The 26123-nt window shown below is 42.4% G+C and overlaps 2 protein-coding genes across 4 annotated transcripts; one reads left to right on the top strand and one right to left on the bottom strand.

Moving 5' to 3' along the window:
• Positions 1-14: 14 nt before the first annotated feature.
• LOC148401626 (FUN14 domain-containing protein 1) lies at positions 15-3677 on the bottom strand. 2 transcript variants are annotated; one of them, XM_088362653.1, is made up of 5 exons: positions 3523-3677; positions 3023-3188; positions 2857-2932; positions 2524-2658; positions 15-2172 (listed from the first exon to the last, which is right to left on the bottom strand). In XM_088362653.1, the coding sequence occupies exons 1-5, from the start codon at positions 3545-3547 to the stop codon at positions 2095-2097; spliced, it is 480 nt and encodes a 159-aa protein (XP_088218779.1). In that variant the 5' UTR covers positions 3548-3677; the 3' UTR covers positions 15-2094. The 2 variants fall into 2 exon arrangements, with proteins under 2 accessions (XP_088218779.1, XP_088218788.1); XM_088362662.1 differs by having other exon boundaries at positions 2530-2658; positions 3523-3676.
• Positions 3678-3949: 272 nt separating this feature from the next.
• LOC148401625 (lysine-specific demethylase 6A-like) lies at positions 3950-23017 on the top strand. 2 transcript variants are annotated; one of them, XM_088362626.1, is made up of 30 exons: positions 3950-4469; positions 4597-4660; positions 8220-8328; positions 8428-8477; positions 8582-8640; positions 9263-9383; positions 9462-9516; positions 10113-10147; positions 10666-10759; positions 10830-10956; positions 11152-11250; positions 11358-11577; positions 12306-12443; positions 14813-14944; positions 15033-15104; positions 15197-15298; positions 15667-16068; positions 16708-17561; positions 17754-17883; positions 18430-18535; positions 18663-18868; positions 18974-19032; positions 19381-19455; positions 19543-19691; positions 19802-19916; positions 20000-20187; positions 20816-20957; positions 21062-21188; positions 21473-21643; positions 21948-23017. In XM_088362626.1, exons 1-30 carry the CDS (start codon positions 4288-4290, stop codon positions 21975-21977), a joined length of 4413 nt encoding a protein of 1470 aa, XP_088218752.1. In that variant the 5' UTR covers positions 3950-4287; the 3' UTR covers positions 21978-23017. The 2 variants fall into 2 exon arrangements, with proteins under 2 accessions (XP_088218752.1, XP_088218760.1); XM_088362634.1 differs by lacking the exon at positions 12306-12443 and having other exon boundaries at positions 4040-4469.
• The last annotated feature ends 3106 nt before the right edge of the window (positions 23018-26123 follow it).

The following is a 26123-nucleotide window of genomic DNA, read 5'->3' as shown; positions in this document are numbered from 1 at the left end:
CACAATACACAAACAGTCGTTAATTTTCTTTAATACAGACATGAAAATTCATAATTTCATTTGTTCATCTTAAAAAAAAATACATTTAAAATAAGGAACCCAGCAAACTGTTACTGTTTAGATGTCAATCAAACAATGAGGCAGCTCACAATTTCACACAGAAAACAATGAGACATTTCACAAATTCACATAGACCCATATGCTTGAGGACAGTGTAGAAAAACATTAAACATCTTACATGCTTAGAATTGAGCAAGTAAAAATACAACTAGATGTCCTATTTCAGTTTGTAATGTGTGAATGGCAAGTTTAAATTCTACAGTAAATGCATGAAAAAAATCACCATACTGTATTATTCTCAGTGACTGCAGATGCTCATCTGTCTATTAAGCTGCAATGTGATTAAGATGAAAAAAACTCCATATAAAATAAGTAGTACTTGTAATATTTGCACGCAGTGTGATTGCATTGTAGCAGCGTCAGTTTAACTTTTGGCCAGCACGCGCGTGAAGAGTGTATATTGAATGCGCACGTTGGAACATGATCATCAAAAATTAGGAAAGAGCACAAAGAAATTAAAGAACAATAACAATTGGGTCTTACAGTGGACGTTGAGGTGATTGAGGTAACATTCGCTAACTTCCATTTAATGTCTTCAGCAATGGTGAATGATTATTACTCAATAACACTAATATCAACAGCTTTTGCACAAGAGTCACTTGCTTTCCAACTACTTATCATTTTTGATCATATTGATAATTGATGCTACGATGTTAATTTGTTAGTTTCTGTTCATAACCTCGGACAGAATTTCTGGGCCCAGCCGAGGCATTGAGGGGGTCCGGTTTGGTGGTCTCAGTATTACATCTCTGCTTTTTGCAGATGATTGGCTTCGTCAAGCCACAATCTGAGACAAAAGTCCCACAGTAGGTAAAGAGTCGCGAGCCCTCTCCAGGTCGGGGATGAGACCCTGCCCCACGCAGAGGGGTTCAAGTATCTTAGGGTCCTGTTCACGAGTGAGGCCAGGATAGAGTGGGAGATTGAAAGGCAGATCGGTGCGGCGTCTGCTGTGATGTGGGCCTGGGCATGTCTTGGAATCGCTCTGGAAGAGTTCTACAAAGTGGCTGGGAGTGGGAAGTCTGAGTTTCCATGCTGAAGCTTCTGCCCCCGTGACCCACACCCGGATAAGCGGTAGATAATAGATGGATTGATGTTGCTGCTATTATTTGGTTGCAATATATACATAAGCCTGCCAACTCCAGCCCTTTCTTTTTTGTTATTGTGGTTGGTGGTATCATGTACGACTATGAGCCTTTATTGTTAAAAAAAAAAAAAAAAAAGGGAATATAAACATAACCTTGAGAAGATATTTAAGTAAATAGAACCTGCAAGCATTTGTGGGATAGTCCCACAATTCAATTCTTCAAGCTGTTGCACCTTGTTTATTTTCCAGGGCATTCTAAATATGTATTTACCAAATTCATTATTTTGTAAATTACACAGCCTCCCCTATTTTCAATTTAAAATGTAACAATAAGGCCAGGATAACGTTCCTTCAGATAAGACATATATAAATCACCAGTTCGGTGCTGCACACAAGTAGGCAATAAACAATGTATCATTTTTACAATGTAACACAACAAAAACATTTGGCAATCTAGGGTCAGTTTTTTCATGCATGAGGCTAGACCAGTGCCTTTCACCTATATTTTATGTTGTGCCCGCCAGGAGGAAGAAATGCCCCTAACTCTCCTCACTGACTATAAACAGTTTGATTTGTCTATAAAATGATAAGTACATCTCTGCATAACATTGCTTTTAACATTGTCCTAATTAAACATGTCACCCACAACCTCACCAGCCCAAAATGAGAAGTGTAATCCAGCATTTCACACACTCACACACACAACTAAGGATTGGTGTTCACTTGAGTTATTTGTTACCCTAAATGTAAATATACAACTCACCACCACAAATCACAATCCAATGATCAAAATTATGTCCATCATGAATTCACAATTTACAAGGAGATGTAAACAAAATGTGACAAAAACGACCTACACAGTGACCAAAAGCATAGTGCAGACGTTTCGTTCAGGAGGCCAAACCCAGGAAAAATCCTCCAACAAAGCCACTGGACAAGACGATGTTTCTCTTTATAAAATCGCTGGCCTGTATGACAGGGGAGGAAATCACGATCAAATCAGCAGAGTGGATAAAAAAAAACTAATAGAAAACAAAAAAAGATCATAAGTGTAAAACAAAATCTTATTTCTCTGTTTCACTTCTTTTTTTTCAAAGGGGGGGTGCAATTTCCAAATTGTTAGCAGGTTTGGATCTTCATTTTGCCCCATCCCTTTATTTTTAAACCCCAAAAATTCTTCCACAAATCTTCCATAGATGGTGTTATCGTGTTATCCACCCGCCCCCAAAAACATTTCGTTTGAACATATTTTTAAGAAAACATGCAAATAGCTAGAAGATAGACAAGCATGAAAAAAGCATTTTTTTTTTTGCAGATACCTTTACCTCCTCAATGAACGTGTTGAGTTCTGGGGCTGCTTTGTTTGCTTTCTTCTTCAGGTGTTTCTTGGCTTTGTTTACATCTTTCTCCACTTTCTTCCAGTCCACCTGCACGTAGCCACTGTGATTGGCAATCTGTGTATAAAGGGCATGCGAATTTAGGATTTGTCAGTAGAGACAGACAGCGTTCCACTTTTTCCAGCTGTATACTGAAACACAATTCTAATCTCCATTGCTAATGTTTTATATTACATCTCTAACACAAAAGATTCCCTTTCCTTTGACATTCAAATCTCGCACATGCAAGAGGATTTAAAAAGGTCCATGTCTTGCCTGTAAAAGGAGGAACCCTCCACCGACAGCAGTGGCCGCCACTTTCCCCACTCTCTGGAAGACATAACCGGCACACCTGCATGCATTGAATGGAGGACAAAAAAAGGATGAATGGCAACATTAAACATTCTATGGAAGTCGACTTAACCAAATGTATGGCATTTACCATCCTGTGATCCCTCCCATCATGAGCTGGGTTGCCACCGAGTACTTCTCAGCTAGCGGCCCAGAGTTGTTCCCAAACACCCTGCTCCACCACTGATGCCGCCGAGCATATTCGGTCAGATCCACCACCTCGTACACCTCTTCATCACTCTCTGGCTCTTCTTGTCCTGTTGAGACGAGTTGAAAAACGATCCAATTCAGAGGAAAAAATGCAAGTGCATGTTGACCTGGATTATTTATTAGCACGGATATTAGGACTGAAGCACTCAGCTTTTAAAACACCTTTCTATATAGAATCCCCAAAATAGCTGTCATCGTTACGTCATATTGATGGGAGGACATGGGGCAGTATTTTTTAGCAATCTATCAGCAAATTCTCCCGCAAATACTTCAATAACAATTGTGCACTAAATCGCGTCATACAAACAGAGGACATGCTCCCAATGTATCAAATTATTTGAAGCAAACCCGTGGGTAATTCAAACATTAACAAGTCCGCACCTTCCCTCTGCTCCACGGTCGCCATTTTGAAGGGGCAGGAGAATTTAACAGGATGTTGACAAAATAAGCCGCGCCCACGCGATGATGATGCCGTGTCCACGGACGTATATATGTCAGTGGCCGTGCCACGTCGCTCAGCAACCTTTATTATTAAAATATTGCAACCTTTGCTTCTTGTCGGGAGAACATTCCGGGCTTGTGGCGACATATTTGAACATTCAAACATAAGTTACATTGCATGAAAGTCGTGGATGGAATCCAATATTTACAAGTACCTATCAAGCTATCTTTACTTTGCAAAAAAGTGTTCAGTTCAGTGTGCAGACTGGTTTGCAAAAAAGATGATGTACAGTGTATTATTGAAGACGAGAGGCAATGGCAGAGAAGTCATATGGTGGGATGCACGCATGTTGATTGGCTAAAACACAAGGTGAGGGCGTGGCCACAACGGCGCGTGGGTTTGCTTCGTTGACACAATTAAAACAACTTTATCTTCTCAGCCGAAACGCGTTTAATTGAGGAATACTTACACATTGGATTATGTGTTCATGTAGTCGCAATTGAGCCACGGTATGATCTCGCTTTGGGAAGAAAAATGTGACGTTGAAGATCAGCTCGCGGAGCGCTGCTTGTCCCCCGGAAAGGATTTACTACATCGAATCGCATCTTTTCAGGCTGGGAAAAGTTTTTGATCGTTTGCTTTTCTTCGCTTCCGTCTGTTTGATTCGGTGGAGTAAGCCGATCGCCTGTGCGTTGGGATTTTCCATGCAATCGTGCAGTGTGTCTGTCGCTGTTGCTGCCTGCGCTGCTGTTCGGAGTCTCGGCTCAGCTTCTGATGGTGGTGGTGATGAGGAAAAGAAAATGGCGGCGGGAAAAGCGAGTGAAACAGAGGAGGACTTTCCTACACTGACAGCCCAGGAAAGGGACAGTTTGGCCGGGATTGACAGGTGGGAACAGTGGGAGCGTGCCCTCACGCGTAACGTGAAATCTAAGGGATATCTTGACCTGCATGTCTACATTTCAACCGAGGCGCTCCGCAACTAACGCCGAGCCACCTTATGTTGTCTTTTGCAGCTCACTATTTGGATTTCAGAAGCTTCATGAAGATGGCGCCAGAACGAAGGCCCTGTTGATGAAGGTAGCAAATCGAAAGTAGATGCTATTTACATTTAAACGTGCTGGGATCATTTGGCTCGACCAGTCAAGTAAAATGCACAGCAGGGAATCGGCCCCCAAAGCTATCCTGCTTGCAAGCGGCCCTCCTGCATAAAAAAGCAGTTAGCCTATGTGTTAGCATGCTAGCTTAATAGTTAGCTTTCCTCATCCGGTGATCAGCGACCCTGCACCTGCGTCTTTTCTGCTGCGGCTGTGTTGTTTATAGTACCCCAACATGTAGTTTACAACACTTCGCTGTCATTAAGTTGTTAATTCGTGTTTGTGTTGCGAACTACGGAGTGCTATGTTGCAGGCAAATATCGGCCGTTCCGCTCAGCGTGTCAGTGGACCTGCTCCGCTGTGACTGACGTTCTCGTAGCACCACAACACAACCTCGTCACGGTTTTATCCTGCACGCGACCGTTATTATTTTTCCCTCACTGCATGGAAAGAAGTTGCATGTGCTCATTGGGTGGTGTCCCGTCGAATTTAAACCCAAAAACAACACTGTGTGCTGAACCTGGTCTGTTTGCATAGATGCAAGATCACGAAATCAAATATAGGTGCACAAAATGCCCGTTTTCGATTGACTTGCTGCGACGGGAGTTTAAATGCTGAATTGTCCTCGTGCACGCACTTTGTGACTTATGTGGTCGGGTTCGACGTTTCACATAACGTTTATAAATGGCTGTCCAAGATGGCGGGGACATGGCAGACCGGTGATGGAACTCTTTTGATGTGTCGGGTCGCGTGGATTTTCTGCGTTGAAGGCGTGTGTTTGCAGGGGCTGTCTCGCACATTAGTATTTGTTATACTTTGAGTATACCCTAGTTATTACGTTGCGTTTGCAACGATAAAGTAAATGATCGGTCTATTCACACCCAACACACAAAGCCCAGAAATAATTTATTGGGACTGGCAATTGAATTGTGCTTAAGTATATAAATGTGAGATGCTCTCACTTGGAAGGAGCTGTCCACCTATCTTCTTGCTAGGTGGTGCAGGATACCAGGAGGGGCTATGACTGCTTAAATCGTCACATGGAGCAGTACACAGGTCAGCAGCAGGCACCAGGCTTGGCAGAGAATACAGTCAACAGCCCCTGGGATAAATGCATGAGTTTGTGCAAAACTCTTGGGTTTATGATTGCTGCAAAGTTAGAACCAGGGCCAGCGCTGGAGCAGGTGCACACCTCATGCCTGTGGGGATGTTATGTTTTTTTCAGCTCCTGCATGTCACTTGCAAATTTGTGAATTCAGAACAAGGCTCCATTTTATACTGCCGGTGTAAGTGGCCAGTTCCGTTAAGTGCTTTTAAGATGAACTCCTGCCTATCTGCACGTCTATTTGCTGAAATCTCACATATATTGTACATATTTTATTTTTTGCTGTATCATCCCAAAATATCACAAATTGGTGCCAAATCTTGGCTAATAAGAACAAAGAAATTGATGCCAAGAAAATATGGTGCGCTGGCTTGGTTGAGAAACTTCAGCTACATCCACATATTTCTTAAACTGGATTATTTTTTGTGCTCATTCACGTTACAAAAACAAAGGTCACTTCTGATGTGAACCGAATGCATGATGTGACACATGCGCACAAAACAAGATGAATACATAATTCCGAGGAGCATTTGAATGCAGCATGACTTTACACACGAGTTGATGGAAATGACAGACAAATCCGAACAAGCAACACACCCAGCCTCATTCGGGGCGGGCATGTGGAGACATTTTGGATTTCTGATTGAGACGACAGAGGGTAGTGATCGTGTTGTTACTCGAACGCTGCCCTTAACAGTTTAATTTATTTTTTATGACAGAGTAGACTGATCATAAAACAAATGTTTATTTTAATATTCTTGGTTGATTGAGATTAATTAGAAGTACCTTATTATTGAGGACTGATCTAAAGAGATGTTATAACATGCATGTATACAATTGAGTCATGTACATGTTCTTAATATTGCAATAAAATCAAAACATTTTATCTGGAGGTTTTCAACAACTAAAAATAAAGGCTTTTTTTTTTGTATTTTCAATTTTTCAACCGAACCAAAGTTTGAACCGAACCGTCACTTTAAAACTAAAACTTGAACCAAACCGTGGGTATGATGAACCGTTACACCCCTGAAGCCTGGTGTGCAAAGCTGGCCCGTACATTTCTGTATCCAACAAAGGAGCTGGGAATCTAGACATCCATATAAGAGCAGCTCAGCATAAAGCTGCCGCTAAACGAGAAAGCTCCTCAAGTAAATTAACACTTTTTCGTCAATAAAACAGATGCTGCTGAAGGCAGCTTTGCATTCCACACTGTTAAACATCACAATGGCTACAGATCCATGGACTGCACTTCTGGCTGTTGTACTGTTTTGTTTTACAGTGAGAGGCAAAAAGCAGTTAACAGTTTAATTTCTGTTGTTTAAGTGCTCTCCTCTGCTGTATAATTGTTGCCAGTATTGCACTGATCGTATAGTCTATTTTTATTCTATTATTGTTGCACTGTTCTGTTTAAAGTGTGAGAAATAAAACAGTTTATATATGCTTCAATACTCTCATGTCTGGCGCCACATATTTTATGCTTGTTGGCAGTTTTGCACGGATACTTCAAATGTTATAAATCTACTTTTAAAGTTGCACACAAAGTTTAAAAAAAAAGTGACCAACAAATATTCATTCTTATTGTCCTCATTTTTGATCAACCTAATCTGATCACCCTAGGCAAATTTACAGCACTAATAAAAGGTGCATACAATATTTTGAATGTGAAGATCAAGTTTTGCATACTTGAGAAGCAAAACAAAACGTTTTGGATAAAAGTTCAGTAACAGCAAAATTACAAACCAAAACACATACCGTATCTTCTGCACCATAAGGCGCTTGGGGTTATAAGGCATAGACTCAATTCCCGGGTGCTGTCAATTCTGTACTTAATCCACTCAAAGGTTGCACCATATTTTAGGGTGCATGTATGCCAGGATTTACGGTAAACAAAGAAATGAAACGGGAGCAAGGCAGTGAATTTGGTTGTACTTTATTCTACTATTTAACCATGTACTCTTATGTATTCACGTTATTGTTAATCAATATTTATATCCAAATTCATCAAAGTCTTCTGTATCCAATTTAAACAGTTAGGCAAGTTCGCCATTAAACATGACAAGTTCCCGCTTGTCATTGTCTCGTCATTGTCACGTTATTTTTCGGCAATGATCCCAGCTTTCCAGAAAGCTTGAGTTGTGCCTCGTAACCTTGTCTCTCTGTCGATGCCATTTTAGAGGGTCCTAATGCTGTTTGCTTTGCACAAAATGATTTATTTATTAATTGCGGCGGAGGTATGTGCTCTATGTATTACGTACAGTCCTCTGATTGGTTTACCGCGCCAATCTATGTAAAACGTTGCAAGTTGAGTGTACTATCATCTTATTTGTCTTTCTTATTGATTTGTATATAGTAACTTAAAGTTAGACATTTTAAATTACTACTATCCAAGCAAAGTGCATGACGTCATTTGACGTATGTGTGCATATGTTCCCCTCAGGCTGTCCGCTGCTACGATTCGCTTATCCTCAAGGCGGAGGGAAAAGTGGAGCCTGAGGTGTTTTGCCAACTAGGCCACTTCAACCTCCTCTTGGAGGACTACCCAAAAGGTGAGTTTACTCTAAGGAATCTCCTTTTATTGATTCTTTTAAATCATCTGCTTCCTCTACTGTGTTTGATTCATATAATATGTAATCTCCGAATTACAGCATTATCGGCATACCAGAGGTACTACAGTTTACAGTCAGACTACTGGAAGGTAAGCCAGCCACAACCATGCTTACATGGTTAACATGAAAGTATGATGATGATGGACTTCATTTTTTTTTTATGCATCTGAATAAGTCTTCTCATTACATTCAGAATGCTGCCTTTCTGTATGGTCTGGGAATGGTCTACTTCCACTACAATGCCTTTCAGTGGTGAGTTATGTTATTGCCTGTTTTAATACAGAACCACATTAATTTAGACAGGTGATAATAATGCCCAAAATGTATGAGGCGACAGTAGCTCATGTATTTGCAACGTGAAAAAGATCTTTCCCGAAACTACTATGTGTCGCAAGAAGTTTAGAAGAATTGGCTCTGTAGAAATGTAGGGATTTTTTTGTGTGTGTGCCTGCCTGCTTGCGTGCGTGCGTGTGTGTGTGTGAAATAATGATCTTTTTGGGGAATCATTTTGAGTCATCGCCTATAAAAAAAAATCTCTGCAAGATCTAACAGCTGAAATATGTGCCACCATTAATTGAATATGTATAATTAAAGAGGTAGTCAACCCAAAAAAGCTCTTGACGATAATGTTGTTTGTGCTCCACTAGTCTAAACACAGCATTCTGATTAATATAGTGTTCATTGAATAGGAGTTAAGCAGTCAAAGCAAGAGAAGTATTGACTTTGAGGCAGATCAAAATACGGCTGTAGACCAGGGATTGTCAACTGGTGATCCGCGGCCCTCTAGTGGTCCGTCGGTCGGATTTCAGTTATTAAGAAAGTTATTTTTTACCCTTAGCTGTCACGTTCTTATAAATTTTTTTACCTTCACCAGGGCGATCAAAGCATTCCAGGAAGTGTTGTACATAGATCCAGGATTTTCCCGAGCCAAGGAGATCCACCTTCGACTGGGTCTCATGTTTAAAGTCAACACAGACTACGAGTCAAGCCTAAAGGTAGGCCCCAACCCTAAATTTGCAATGTGAATGAGTGGACGTGCCTTATCTAATTTCTATCCCGCTGTTCTCTCACAGCATTTTCAGCTAGCTTTGATTGACTCCAATCCCTGCACTTTGTCCAAAGCTGAAAGTAAGTTCAGAACTCATTGTCTGTTTACTCAAAATGGTAAAGGGGTGTTTGTTCGATACATAGCGGGGCTGAGAAAATATTTTATAAAATGCTGGAGGAGCTATCCCCGCTTTCCCTGTCTTAAGTAAATACTTATTTAGTAGAATATTTGTAGACTTAATGAAGCTTCCTCATTTCCCTTACATGCTACTGTGCTAGCTTGGAGGCTGCCATATCCATTTTTGCCCAGCTTGTGTATGTGTGTGGGGATGGGATTGAGTGTGTGTATGCATCTCATTCCTCTTCTCACACGCACACACAACAAGGGCAGCCCCCATCCTTCTTCCCTCCTCTCTCTTCTCTCCCTCACTCACTCTATCTGCTGAGAGTCACTCAGGCAGTATAGATCAGACACTGCGGCGTTCCGCACACAAGAAGGTGCTGCCGGGTTGACCGCCACCCTTCTGCTCAGTTAAATTGTGGACAGTCGACCTTGGGATTCCAGTAATTGCACAGCTTTGCCAAATATGCCAGGACAAGAAGGAAGCGGAGCACCACTTCTGAAATTCCCTTGAGTGCTGAATCACCTAACTTTTTTTTTTTTTTTCCTTTTGCAGTTCAGTTCCACATTGCTCATTTATATGAGATTCAGGTAAGTGTTTTTCTTGAGCCATTGTCTTCTCCAAAAGATGCAATTATTTTGAATTCATGTAAAGAGCTGCCACATATTGATGCTGTGTTATTAGATAGCTTTTTTTTTTTTTAAATGGTACCTTACTAGTCACAGAAACCTTTATTTTCTATTCTTTCAGCCAAGTGCTGACAAATGAAGGGGGGGGATGCATGAGTGGGTAGCAAAGGCGGGAGGGAATAGGAAATTATTCTTAGCCGATCGGCGGGGTTGCCACGGAAACGACAGTCTGTCGCCCCCTTTTTTGTATGCCGATGGTGTCTCTCTGTAGAGAGGTAATGTCACTTTGGCTGGCTCTTAAAGAGTGTTACTAATACACCTTGTGCTATGTCAGAGCAAGCGCCAGCTTTATGGTGCATTTTATTGGCGAACTGGGGTGAACATGATGTTTTATCAATGCTTCAGAAGGAAAACAGGGGGACTGGGGTGTGCAGGTTAATGTTTCTTCTCAAAACCTCTTCACTGATCCTCCCATCCAGAAGAGATATCGGGCTGCCAAGGAGGCCTATGAAAGCCTCCTGCAGACAGAGGATCTTCCTGCACAGGTGAAAGCCACTACTCTGCAACAGCTTGGTAAGATCCCCCTCAATGTGCAGCATTACAATCTGAGGTACACAGTCACTAACTACCTTTGTCACCCCAGGCTGGATGCATCACACAGTGGAGCAGCTCGGGGACAAAGCCAGTAGAGATAGTTATGCTATCCAGTGTTTGCAGAAATCTCTGGAGGCAGATCCCAACTCTGGACAGTCATGGTACTTCCTGGGCAGGTAGGTGGCACTCCTTTGTTTTACTTGATGTTGTAAACCGAAGAAAACTGATATTGCCCAACTGTTGCATTACTTCCACCAAGAAGGCTAGTTTGTTTATTCATTTATTTATTTGTTTAAACTGAGCTGGATTAGCTGGAATTAGTGGGGAGGGGGGATTTAGGTACACAATGCCTCACAGCCTGTCTCTTGCAGGTGCTACTCTAGTATTGGAAAGGTCCAGGATGCCTTCATCTCCTATCGGCAATCCATCGATAAATCTGAGGCCAGCGCAGATACTTGGTGCTCTATAGGGTAAAGGCTTATTTCTCAATTGTCACATTGCAAACTTATCGTGTATGTTGAAATTAGGAACTCTGAACCCCTCCACTTACTTTGTTCGAAACTGTGTCATGGAACAGGGTGCTGTATCAGCAGCAGAACCAGCCCATGGATGCGCTGCAGGCCTACATTTGTGCTGTGCAGCTGGACCACAGCCATGCCGCCGCCTGGATGGACCTGGGCACGCTGTACGAGTCGTGCAACCAGCCGCATGACGCCATCAAGTGCTACATCAACGCCACACGCAGCAAGGCATGCACCAATGCCACCATGTTGACCCACCGAATAAAATGCCTGCAGGTGAGTGGAGAGAGATGCGCAGCAATTCAGTGACGGTGCATTTCAGCCACATGTGCTCCAAAAATTAATTCACCAATACTGCTGACTCGTCAGGTTTATATAATGTAAAACCCATCTGTAACACAGGCAGATTTTTTTTTTTGAACACACAATTTCTGACACATTGCCAAAAATAAGGAAAACAGTAAAGTGTCACAGAAAATCCATGTAGTATAAGATATAGTAACGCAAATTAGTCCCAACTGCAGTACTATAAAGAGCCATTTTCTTTCAAGGCCAATTTAATCAAACAACTGGCATGTCGTCATCTGGGGTCCTGGGAGTCGCCGTGTCATGCCACTCATACAATTGCTTTCAGTTTTCTTGAAAGCAGTGTCATGTCTACCCTGCGCATGCGTCACAGTCCCACTAGTTTGTATCAAGATGGCACAGAGACTGCTTGCCCTCAAGGGTCATGTTTGGGATTGTTGTTACTGAGAGTCAAGGAGATGCTACCTCCCCATTTTAACCACACATGGCCATAAAGCTCCAAAACCTCCCCTTCACTTGTGTTGTAACCTGCTTGTATCATTGCTGATATTATTTTTTTAGTATTATTTTTTTTTTATTATTTTGAGGTCATCACTTTTATTTTATTTGTTTAATTTTAGCAAGAAATCCTTTTGTGTTTTTCTTTTGTTTGTTTTTTTTGTTTGTTTTGTTTTTCACATCGTTTTCCATTCCCCTAGGCTCAGTTGAGTAACCCCCAGCTCAGTAGCCCACAGAGTAAAACTAAAATGCTCCCTCTTATTGAGGAGGCATGGAGTCTACCAATCCCGGCTGAGCTCACCTCTAGGCAGGGAGGCCTGAGCAGTGCGCCACAGCAGGTGAGAGACCAGATGCCTCCCCTTTGACCTGAGACGCTCAAAACACATAATCCTACTGTACACGCCGTCATGCCTGTCAGCACATGCACTGTTGTGCACACGGTTGGGTAACACTTGTTCTTGAGCTCCACCACCCACAAAGATGTATACACCTGAAAATCTTTTATTACTGCCACTGCTGGCCTCTTTCAAAACCATTTTGGGATAGCACCTCCAAATGTAATGTGGAGGTCAAGGCGGCTTCACAGCGCCTGTTGTTTAGATGGTGAGGGAGTCTAGCCAAGTGTTACTCAGCCTCCTACCCCCTTTCTCTCCAGTAGTCAATCGGTTCCATCCATCTCTTGCCGCCAAAGTTGAACACTAATCTTCCCACTCCCTCACCTCACCACCCGAACAGAACAAGATATAGGTGGAAAACATTTTGTCGACAGATTGCTCCTGATCATTTTGACACTGTGACTGAATAAAAGTCAAGCGGCTGCTATCATCATTCTCACACGCATTTGATCTTAAGACAAGGTAGTGCTTGGTTCAGCCGCCAACCTCCAGCCCCCTCATATTCAATTGCCGCTCAATTTGCGCCTATTTCACAGTAGGAACTTGTAGTATTTGATTACGCGTGATTGCTGCTGTTTTTTTGGACTGCGCATTGATGTGTTGTTGACCCAAGGTCTTTTTACTGGGTCTGAATGATCCTCAAATATCAATTTACAAAGGTTATACAGTGTGTTTTTCATGTTTCTGAATCTGAAGGGAGAATAATGTAACACAATTCTGGTGATGACATAACGGGGATTTACACTAGCTTGAAGTTCTCTTTTATAGGGCACCTGTACCTATGGTACTGTTGAATGCATTCATTGAACACACAGATTAATTCTGCACTCTTTTTTAGGGCACTTGTACCTATGGTATTGTTGAATGCATTCATTGAACACACACATTAATTCTGCGTTTGGGGTGCTAATGTACACATATTAGCAACAGCAATGACAAAGTTTACATGCAGTCACTATTCGGGTTAAGGTCAAAATTTCAATTCCTCAAACCCGTTGACATGATTGTTACTTGCACATTTCAATAATCCGATTCAAATGTCGAAGCATGGACTTTGTGAGCAAATAGATATAATTTCTTTCTACCCTCATTCATGTGGCTCACTGCAACAATTAAGCAGCCGCAGTTCCCTCCTTGCTCCAAGTGCGATATTTTCTTTCTGCACCTATGAGTTTCGCCATGATTGTTTTCTCCTGGTTATGTATTTCAAGAATGTTTTGAAAATCAGCCAGAGCTAAGTAAACACAACATCGGGTTCATGAATCATCATGAAGCTTCATTTGCCCATCATTAGTAGTCACATCAACTTTCTACATTATTACTTTTGTAAGATTCAAGTTATTTGAGTGGGTTTTTCTTTTATTAACTGAGTTGTACACACGAGGACAAAATCCCACGTGTGTACATTTGGTCCTGGTCGGATCAATTTTATCACAGCTTGGTAGTGTCTTACATTGATTATGTGACCGCCGATTGGTGACAGCAGGGTTTCATTCACGGGACCGGAGCCAAGCACCATCCGCTGAACAGGGATGGAGCTTGTTGTTGCGATGGGGAAAATGTCTTAGCGAATGTAAACTTATCGTTTCCTTTGTAGTAACAAGTCACTGTTCAACGTATTAGAATATACAATATAAAATATAAAGCCAAGTTGAATTGCTGAACATGGCGGGCAGCAAACCGCAGTCTCACACATGGCTTGGTCCTTTTTGTAATTATATAAATATATGTTACAGGTTGCAATCATTTTGAGTTACCCTTTAGCTGTTACACAACCCCATGTTAACCTTCCATCAATGTCAAATTTCAGTACCTTGAAACGAATGGACACCGAAAAACCCGTGCCTAGCATAACCTCGTACTCGCTGAGTGTTGTCATGCATATGGTCCATTTGCTGTGTCGTTGAAACAGCTCTTGTGGAAGCAAAACTCCCTTTTCTACCCAGGGCTGCTATGGCACTGTGATGCTTCAGTAAAACATGATAGTTTAGGGTTAGGGTTTATCACAACTTAAACATGTTACAATTATTTCAATGTCAACATTTGTCTCTTTTTTTCTCCCCCCAATTTGTCTTTCTTTCAATCCTCTGCTTGGCTTTGTATTTTCTCTTGGCTTACTTAAACAATGATTCATTTTGTTTTCCTCCCTAATTACCCATTTTCTGCATCTTTTTCTTGTCTTTGTGTCACCTCTTTAAACTCTTCTAACCATAATTCAATTCTCTTTCATTATGTTTCCCTCCTCTTGTTCCTTTACTCTTCCCTTGTTTCATTTTGCCTGCGCTACTCCCCGTCTTTCTCCCGTCCTCCAGGCCTGTAAACCCAACCACGCTGCAGAGGGTGGCGGTTCAGGTCAGTCTCTGCCTCCTCACGTGGCCGCACTGGGCCAAGCAGACGACCAGTCTTGCCCAGCCAAGAGGAAGCGAGCTTCCAGCCCCGCCAAGGTAAAAGCTTTCGCAATAAGTCTTCGTTCATTCTTTGACGCTGCCTGTAAGTGTGACTAATGTGGACTATTCCATTAATTATAAACAGGGAGATTCCTGGGTCTCTAATCCAGTGCAGCAGCCCATTCCTAACTGGTACCTCTCCCCACAGAAGATGCAGGTTTGTTATTGCATTTACACCATTCCATTTTTTTATTCTTCACCTCTGGTTCCAGCTCTTTTTTTGTTTGTTTTAATTGTTATTTTCTGCAGTTATTGGAACAGCTACGGAGTAATCGAGCCAGCTTGAAACCTCCACAGCTGCAGATGTTGGAGCAGCTGGAAACTCAGTTCACCATGATGCAGCAGCATCAGGTAAAAATTAGGGCTGCCCCGATTAGGTCAGACTAGACATGGGAATCTTTGGGCCCCTGAATATTTGATTTGATTACGATTCAGGGGCTACGATTCGATTACAGAACGATTATCAATGGATTTTTAAATCATGCTGCTCTTTGCTGATTGGTTCGTTTGTTTGTTGGTTCAGGTTAGAAATGTGCATCAATCATCTACTGTTAGTGATTAGTCCACTAGCAAAGAAATCGTTTGTACCAGCCCTAGTAAAGAATAATGACTTATCCCTTTGTGCAATCTACACTCGCTGAAGGTTATAGTCAGGCTAGACTACTCATCTATCACACGTGTAGTATGAATATTCAAGGTGTCTTCCATTCCTCTTGTAGATGCGGCAGAATACATCAGGAGGTCAGGTGCGCCCCTCCTTCCCCAATGGCCCCACTGCCAATTGCCTCCCATCCCCTAATCCCAGCCTGCATCCCACGCGGCCCCATTTGGGACCTCATCGGCCACTGTGCCCCCCTCAACCTTTGGCCAATGGCCCTGTGGGTTTTGGGGCACACAGACACTCAGATTCAGTCTCCCTTCCTGTGGAGGACAATAGTAGTAACAGTAGTAGTAGTAATAATAATAATAATCAGCCGGGGCCAACAGCCTCGGGGCCCAATAGAGATGTGCCTTATCTTCAACCTGCCGGCAGCGGCAACGCAGCACTGCTACCTCACACCTGCACAAGCACGCAAACACAGGACGCCACGCCACACCCTCTGCACCTTAATTCCTCTCAGGTAAGTTAAATTTTTGCTGCAGTTCTGAGTTAATCTTCCCCAATCATTATAAGAGACGTGGGCCGGGCTCCTTCACTCTCCCTCGCCTGTCTGAGCTGTGACATTCAAAGCCGAAATTAATTATTTTCACAAAGCAGATGGAAAGTTAAATCCCTCGGTACCAGGACAACTCCATGAATGTAAATCAATTGTGAGAGAACAACATTGGCATGTCTGCAACTGGCGTGTTGTCAAACGCACAGCAATTCTATTTTGTTTTTTTAAATGTTGTCAACTATCAGTGGCTGGGGGTATCATGACGCCATTAAATCGGAAAAAAAAGTGAATTGTTCAATAGGGTGTGCATTAAACCATGCTAAATGTATCGATTTGATACACATGTTGCATCCCTAGCATACATGCTCTATCGTTACCGTATCGCCATTGTCTTACATGTAAAGCTCTGTAAAAATGCTTAGTTTTTACTGAACGTATAGTAATATTGTTATTGTCATCAAGATATCTGGTCCATATCGCACAGCCTTTTTATGAAATATATCGCTGTGATGGCCTGGCAGCCAGTTCGGGGTGTCCCTGGGTACACCCTGAACTGGCTGCCCACCCCTAGTGGTCTAATCAGTGCTTGTACCCTTCCTTCAGGTGCTGCAGAAGCGATCCGTTCCTCTTACGGGCTCCAATACTGAGGGAACCACCTCTCACCCGCATCCCCCCAGCTCCATTGCTCCCCCACAGTCCAACAATCAGGTTGGACATTCCAACGCTGCAGCGCCACAGCAACAGCCAGCGCACAACCATCTACCATCCCCTCCCTCTCTTGCCCCTTCCTCTACCTCAAGTGGGGCAGCACCCAATGTGTCCGCTACCAAAGATGGCAACACTGCAGCCACCCTTGTGACCGCATCCCTTGGTAATGGCAGTTCTGAGGGCAGGGTGCCTTCGCCATTGACATCAGCAGACAGCAAAGTGGCACAGTCTGACAGCCTGGCTTATAACAGCCACCTGGGGGAAGAGGGCAAGGCGGCAGAAGGTGGTGAAAAGCAGAGCCTTAGCGCAGACAATCCAAGACTATCTGCCCTGCTGGCAGGGGAGGTGGAGGGGGGTGAGGGAAAGCCAAAAGGGACTGTATCAACGACATCTCCCAACAAAGTCAACAACATCCACCCTGTGGGCTTGCCCTCAACCCCCAACACACAGGGAAGCTCAGCTGCCTCCTCGCCTGTCTCTGTCATATCCACGGCCACACCCTCGCCTAAATGTTTGGAACACACACAGACAGGCAGCCATAGTCCCGCCACACCTATAGCAACTGCACCGGCTGTCAATGGTAACGGCAAAGGGGGAATCTCGGAGGACTCTCAGAGCCCGATCAAGGCTGAACCACCTGCTGTCGCTGGTCTCAAGGCCACGCCACCCCATGGCTCGTCTTCATCATCGTCTTCATCATCATCGGTATCAATCTACCCCAGCTCCACAGACGTGCTGAAGGCCTGCAGGTGAGACAATTGCGTACAATTAATGTTATTTTGCTACTAGCTCCCTCCAGTGGTAGTTTATAGTCGGCAAAGCATGCAGAAATAGTTATGTAATTGCGAGGCACTGTTGCTATGCAGATATTTTGCATCACACAATGGTAACAATTAGTTTGTTGTTTTACACAATAAAATTGACTGCATTTGTGCATGCAGAAATCTGGGCAAGAATGGGCTTTCCAATAGCAGCATCCTTCTCGACAAGTGCCCGCCGCCACGGCTGCCCCCTCCTCCTTTGCCAGCCCTGCCCAAAGACAAGCTCAATCCACCAACTCCCAGCATATATGTGAGTAGCAGAAATATTTCACCTGACCCGCCTCGCGATATGGACAAAATTATTCATCCCTATATCGATAGACATTTTAATATTCTACACTAATGTTGGCCACTCGTGCGGGAAAGCCTTGAAAGGAACAAGAACCTCTCCTTTCTTTACAAATGGCGCCCTTGTGTGTTAGACGGCTGAATTACATCAGCACGAAGAAAATAGGGACAATAGGCTTTAACTACTACTGATTTATCCTTCCTCGATGTACTGTCTTCGATGTCATGAAAAATACACAACAAAAAATGACGAACAATATCCTAAAACATTTACCATTGGTAGAAATTCTTATATTACATTGTTACTGCCCAAAGAAGAAATTACTGTAATAAGTTACTTTTGTAACTTAGGTTTCTTTTTTAACGCAGTACCCCAATACTGTTACGAATGACATTTGTCAAAACTTCCACAAAAAGGCGAGTAGCTGATAAATCTTGGGTTCGTAATAATTTGGAACACTATACGAATATTTTTTTCTCTTGACACTGTTGTTCCTTTTTGAACCAGCTGGAAAACAAGAGAGATGCTTTCTTTCCACCATTGCACCAGTTCTGCACAAATCCCTCCAACCCTGTCACTGTCATCAGAGGACTGGCTGGAGCACTCAAACTGGGTAAATGTTGAAATGACTGTGTGATGTTGTGATGGAAGCCACACCACTACATATGCATGCTACAGCCAACCGAAAGAGATTGTATTTATCATCTATCTGTTATTCTGGATTTGATGGTTATCTGCAGACCTGGGCCTTTTCTCCACAAAGACGTTGGTTGAGGCCAACCCAGACCATTTGGTGGAAGTGTGGACCCAGTTGTCACAACCTGCGGATGAGAACTGGGATGTAACGGGCACTAAGAAAATGTGGCGTTGCGAAAGTGCTCGAGCTCATACAACCATCGCCAAGTATGCGCAATATCAGGCTGCTTCTTTCCAGGAGTCTCTGCGGGTCAGTGACGAGATGGCACACCTAAGAAGAATCATTATTTTCATTCATAAAGATAAGAATAAATATCGGATGCCACATTTAATGCAAATGTCTGTTTTTTCCTAGGAGGAAAATGAAAAAAAGGCACTCAAGGAACCCTGTGACGCAGAGCCAGCTGCAGAGAGGTACAAAAGATTGGAAACTAAATACGAGAAACTTTTTTTAAACAGGAATGAGAATTTTTTAGACGTTTTCTGACCGAATTTACCATTCTCAAGATAACCGCAAAACTTAAATCTTCGGGGGTGCGGGAGGGTGGGTGCTCTTCACTGTACTTCGCTTTTGAGTGCCATTTAATTTGTAGTTCTTTTGCAACTGCTAATGTTAGCATTCTCCCGGGCTAAATTGGCTGAGCACGTAATGTTATTAATTTGTCATTTTGATCCTTGTTTAAGTTACTGTGATATAGTAGTTTGTGTAATGTTTGACTTAGCCAGAGTCGTTGAAAATAGTATGTGCTTGTGATTTGGCAGTGTTGTGCGCAAAAGAAGAGGACCCTTAAAGCACATCAAGTTCGGAACAAACATCGACGTGTCAGACGAAAGAAAGTAAGTGTGACTGAGATTTTTCCAGGTGGTCTGTAACCTGATTGAAATGGATCTGGTTTAAAAGACACATTCCTCTCCTCACACCAGGTGGAAGCAGCAGCTTCAGGAACTCAGTAAACTGCCAGCGTTTGCTCGTGTCGTATCGGCTGGCAACCTGCTCAGCCACGTGGGCCACACCATATTGGGAATGAACACTGTTCAGTTATACATGAAGGTCCCAGGGAGCCGAATAGCAGGTTAATTCAACCAAATGGATCATGTTTACTATTTCCTGGACCAAGGAGGTTGTGGATATTTTCAGGAATATTTTTTATGTTTAATTTTTTTTTTTTTTAATTAACTGTAGGTCACCAGGAGCACAACAATTTCTGCGCAGTAAACATCAACATTGGGCCTGGAGACTGTGAATGGTTTGCTGTACCAGAAGCCTACTGGGGTGTGATGAGCAACTTCTGTGAAAAGTAAGGCCTGTGCTTTGTTTTCAAGTAGCAGTGGGTAAACACTAACCTCTTTTTTTTTGCGCTCTTGTCACTTGCACCCTCAGGAACAATATCAACTTTCTGATGGGCTCATGGTGGCCAAACTTGGAGGACCTGTATGAGGCTGATGTGCCCGTGTATCGCTTCATCCAGCGCCCTGGTGACCTGGTATGGCTCAACACGGGCACTGTCCACTGGGTGCAGGCCATTGGCTGGTGCAACAACATTGCCTGGAATGTCGGACCCCTTACAGGTATGGGGCCTCGATGGCACACTGAAAGAACACAAAGTGCCCTACCTAGTTTTATTGTATTTTTCCTTTATTCATTCATTCATTTATTCAAAAAACAAGCAGTTCTAGCTGGGTTTAACCTTAGTGACAGAAAATTGCCTCTAATCAGGTGTAACCTTTGAAAATGGCATTCATGATTTCCAGCTGATCGTTGACCTTTTCAGCTGATTGGCCTCCATTTCCTTACTACGTGGTGTTACTTTACAAACACGACTGGCACCTTTCTTTTTTTCTTTCTTTCTCGTGTACTCTACAGCTGCAACTTTTAATATAAAGCTGCTGATGTGCTACTAGAAACCATAAGCTCGTGCGCATTGCCTACAGTTGCCAGAGAGCCAACAATCGTACTTAACAGTACTGTCTCCTAAGATCAGTTTGATTCAAGTAAAACTAAGTCGTCCTCCATATAATTATTCTGATTTTTTCAAAAAAAAAAAAAGAAACTTCCAATCCTAACTTGAATATTCCAAGGCTGCTTATTTTCTAATCAGAGCATTAACATCAAATAGACAAAAGTATAAAATAGGATTGTGCAACCACCTCTGGTTGTTGCATTTTTTTGACATATTGCTTTGACTGTGTTTTTAAGCTCATCAGTACAAGTTGGCAGTGGAGCGTTATGAGTGGAATAAGCTCCAAAGTGTGAAATCCATGGTTCCTATGGTGCACCTGTCTTGGAACATGGCACGTAACATTAAAGTGTCTGATCACAAGTTGTTTGAGATGATCAAGTGAGTCAGTCTTTCACACATTTAACTGCCCTACCGTTGCAATTGATGATTTCTTTTTAAAACAGCGTTGACCGGAACCTTCCCATCTGACGCATTCTTCACAGGTACTGTTTGCTGCGGACGCTGAAGCAATGCCAGTGGGTGAAGGACGCATTAGCGACAGCTGGCAAAGAAACAGTTCTGAGGAACAGAACCAGAGACGAAGCGGCCCACTACTGCACCATCTGTGAGGTTTGTAACTTTGTGATACTTTGAACCACTGTCACCTCTTACGCCGTCAACATCCTATGGCAGCTTGGCTTGCTCTGTGGTAGAGTAATCATTTTTCATCTCAATATTGCTTAATTTTAATACATTTTTGAAAAAGGTACTGAAGCACCAATCTCAGAGAATATATGCAACCATCAATTTCATTATTGTGAATAGGATGACTTTAGGTTGGTATTTAGAGCTAGCATTGTATAAGTTGAGCTCCTTTCTCATTCATTTGTCTGTGTACCTTGCATGCTCTTCAGGTTGAGGTGTTCAATCTGTTATTTGTACGCCGTGAGCTCCTGTCCAAGAAGCAGTATGTGGTCCACTGTCAGGACTGTGCTCGCAAAGGCAGCGCCACACTGGATGACTTTGTGGTTCTGGAGCAGCACAGGATGGAGGACCTCATGCAGGTCTACGATCAGTTTGCATTAGTAAGTCCACCTATTGGTTTACTTCATTGACTCAACGCGTCAGTGCAGTGAGCTGAAGAAAAAATGAAAAAACGTGGTTGTGGGAATTAACCCATGTTCAGAATGCGGTACACATGACAGACCACTAGTGTAAATAAGGCCATGCACTCCATGTGTTGTTTTTTTTTACATAATAAAAAGAAGGGGCAGCTCAGCGGCGCACTGGTTAGCACGATCACTTTGTGCGTTTAGACTTAAAAGTGTAAATCTCATTCTGTTTTACTAACTTGAGCTTGTTTGTTCCTTTCATCTCATCCCTCCATAGGCCCCTCCTCTTCATTCATCTTCATCTTGACATTAGGAGACCCATGACTTTTGGAGCGGAAACGTGAAGCCAATTTAAAAAAAACACATCTATGTACACGGACCCCTTTCTGATATTCAGGAACGCCAAGGCCGTCTCTACACCTTTGCCACCACCCCTCTCCCCGCATGGACGGCTGGAGGCTGAGGCTACTGCGTGTGTCTGTCTATGCAACCTATTTGGTCCACCCCCCTCCCCCCAAAATGGGGGCAGCACCAAGATTGCTCACAGGACTGTTTCTTCCTCTACCCTCTCAACCCTCTTTAATGACAGCGGCTCAGCCCATTTCAGTGGAAGACTTAATCAAAAATGGTTTGGAGCAGGAATATGGGGGGGGGGGGGGGAGTGTTTCTTTTAATGCGTGATGAAATGTTTTGTAGATATTTAACTGTTCATAACTGGCTATACCACCCTTAAAAGACTACTGACTTGACCACCTTATTGCCCCCCTTTTTCTCACTCTCTTCTGCATCGAGGCTTTGGCTTTTGATTTTTAACAATTTCCCTTGAATGTCTTTTTCCCTAAGGGGCAGTAGCCTGCTCTTTGTCTATGCTATTTTGAGACTCGGTATCTTCACAAAATTTTTAATGTGATTTTGTTTTTTTTCTCAGCTTTTGTTTTGTCTTGTTCTTTTCCAACTGTTTTTTCTTAGGTAAGTAAAAAAAGGAAAAAATCTAGTTAAAAAATCTAAAATATACTAGCCAAGTCACAAAGAAAATGGGTTGCACATAGACTTACGAAATAAAGTTTAATTTGTGATTGTTTTGTTGTTTCTAATCTTGATGTAAATTTACACTATTTATAAATACATATTTATTGCTTGAAAATATTTGTTGATGGAATGCTGTTATTTTTTTCCAGAGTACCTGCCATTAAATTTGAAGGGGTTTTGTCATTTTAACACAACTCCTCTTACATTTTCTATATATAAATAAAATTGCTTAGCAAGCATTGTACAGAAACAAACATTTAAATTTGTTTTATTGTTTGAAGAATGTTTTATGAGTCAATAAACACAAAGTTGTCAAATCATCTGCCTCTGCTTCCTACAATATAGGACATGAATTTTACTAACAAAGCCAACTGTGCTTTCTTAAAGTAATGTCTGAAACCCAGCAGACAATGTAGCTGTAGACTGACACACAGAGTCCTACAATGTATGCCAGGTCCAGAAATTACCCAAATGTTTCCCTCAATTGCATGAGCATTGGCATACAGTTGTGTATTCAAACCTTCCATATGTTGACCAGCAGCCACAGAAATTAGAACAACCTGGAACCATCTTGGAAAGGATCCGGAGGGATGTGGTGCCCAATGGAGACCCAGTAGCCAGATGTAGCTGCTGCCAGCCCCACAGGATCTACACTGACTACTGAGCAAGCATGGGGTATCCCAAGAACGGTGGGTCAACCTCCACCCACGAATGACGAGAACCATGGTATGCTGGAGCTCCATTGGTTGTCAAAGGGAGGCGGTTGCTGCTACTTGTATTCATCTGAGAAGCTACAACAGAACACGATGAGCAACTGTAATTATGGGAAAATGAAGCTTCATGAACCAGTTGTTGTATTCTTTGGCTCCTCGAGATGGCAATGTTGGTTTAAAGTGAGGGTTTGAAGAAATTGCCCATCATTAGTAATTACTCCCAATACAGTAACTTTAAGTACTGTAGGACATCCTATTGTGTTCAGGTTAATTTGATTACATACATATACAATACAACTTTATCCATATAATGTATTTCACAACAGTTGAAGCTGTAACAAAACGCTTTGACGCATGAGGCACAGGTGGTGGAGTTTTGGCGTTTCTTTCCTGGTGCATTTTTAATTTGAAGCCTTTCTGGTATCCTGGTGAAAAGGCACAAAAGAGACAATTTTAAGCATGGTAAATATACATTTTCAGGAATGTAAGCTACTTCATTTTGCACCAACATAACACAGTGACAATGCGGGTAAGGGTGCACTCCACACCAAATATGTAGCTGCAATAGCTCTTAAAATATTATCCAATTTCTTCCACCTATATCTATTTGTAAAATATGGCAGTGATCCAGCAAAGAGGTATGTGAACTCTGCTTGCCCCAGACCCCCCCCCCCCAACACACACACACACACACACACACACACAATTAAATCCTCACCAGCTAACAATGTCTCACTGTGTCCCTTCGAGGTACACAGACAGTGAGAGATGGAATGCGAGAAGAAACCTGTCGAGTGATCCGAGACCTTCTTCCTTCCTGTAACTGCCATCTTCAACTCACCTACACTAATGCCTCAGCCTTGGCAAGAAACAAATAGGCGGTTCTGACTGCTAATTCTAACATGGACAATTGTCTGCTCACCTGTGCCATGATCACAAAAGATTAACTTGAACTAGACTAAACAGCTATGCACAAATGCAAACACGTGCACACAAGCACACTGTCCACTCACACATTAATTGCAAATACCGTCCTTGTGATTGGCTGTCGCACAGCCAATGGAAATGCTTAAAGCTACTCATTCACAAATAAACTTGGGTAATAATGTGATATAAATCAAGATTCTAAAATCACAATGTCTCTACTGTACTGATAGAAATCAGTAAATAATTTATCATTTTAAATTGCCTGATCTGTTACTGATATTTATGATTAATGACTACAGTAGTCTGTTGTTAAAGGGACAGGGATCACACTTTGCAAACTGGCCACCAATTTCTTCAGGGGAGGTGCAAGCAAAATGTTATCACAAATGATTCGTAGTATTCCCTTAAGTGATTAAGTGCATTGCATTTTTTTACACATGCTGTAGTCATTGATACAGAGAATTAGTGAGGTGGTGATAGTTTCCTTTGCCCCTTGCCAAGGAAACACGTGCAGCCAACATGGCTCACCCTCGACCAAAATTAGGTGTTGCCTCAGTTTGAGAATGTACTGTGAAACAGCCTAGCAGAAATTGGTGCTACCCGTTTCCATGGAAACGGCTCGCAATTAACACAAAGTGCTGTTCAGGGGGAAAAAAAGGGGAGAGAAATACACGGTGCAGCCTAGATGCATGTGCAAGTGTGTGGGATGCTGGCCTGCTTTCAAGACATGAGCACTAATGGAAGGTGGATGTAGACTGGAAGAGAGGCTCGTGCAGATGTCTAGGTGCTCTTTGGCTTTGTCGAAATCAGATGGAACTTTGTACTTTCCCTCTAACGTGCAGTGTTGTGTGTTTGTTTAGCTGGTTCATGCTGCTTTACAGTGCACTTCAAAAACAAAAGGGGCATCTGTTGCACATGACATTGACATTGCTCCAATTCGGAAAAAGATGCTAAGAGGGCACGCTTTTGAAATCCAATAAAAAGAAATAATAAAAAAACAAGCAAACCAGTATTGATTTTAAGATTTGCTCTAGGATTGTTTGCACAAGTATGTAGAGCTTTGTCGAACTCACTAACATTCCTGAGTTTTTATTCTGAAATTTGAATGACTGAGCCTGAAAAGTGAGCATCGCTGTGATGCAACCTTCCTCCTTGCTTGGGTCGACAACAATTCGTACGTGTAGGCGGCAAAAAAAATGCTTGCCATCATTTCCACAGAATATGGACAGATTTGTACGTAACACGCCTACACGATTGGCACAATTTCCTGCTCTTCAATGTGGCAGCTAGTAGCCGAGAGTGCACAGGTGCACACATGCTGAGAGCAATTATGGAGATATCGAAAAAAAACATTTTAGCAGCGTAATCTGACAGTCTCTTGATGACAGTAATTGTGATTAACAAGTGGGCGATTACAGTTCTGACGCAAACAGAACAACGCGCAAGACTCTTATGCAAAACACCCATGACATTTAACATCAGATGTTTCCTTTTTTGTGTTGAGAACATTTAATGAGTTTATAATTTAATCAATGACTAGAGGGATAGTGTAAAGCTGAAACATTCCACATCACTCCCAACGCATAAATTTAAAGAATTATGTCACAGCTTCTTTTGTGTTAGACGTTTTCACAAAGCCCCCATAGTATCTACAAAAAGAACTGAAAAGACAAGATGGTCAGCTTCTAACAACAGTCTTCTGCATACCAACAACTTTTACTTTTTAATCCAAAGGTCCAAAAAAAAAAGCAAATGCAGAAGTCATTTGACTAGTTTCTCCTGAT

The sequence above is a fragment of the Syngnathus floridae genome, chromosome 2 (genome assembly GCF_059516105.1).
Source record: "Syngnathus floridae isolate MCC-2025c chromosome 2, RoL_Sflo_1.0, whole genome shotgun sequence".
Taxonomy (NCBI): domain Eukaryota; kingdom Metazoa; phylum Chordata; class Actinopteri; order Syngnathiformes; family Syngnathidae; genus Syngnathus; species Syngnathus floridae.
Note: the sequence above shows the minus strand (reverse complement) of the source record. Positions and strands in the feature narration are given on the sequence as shown.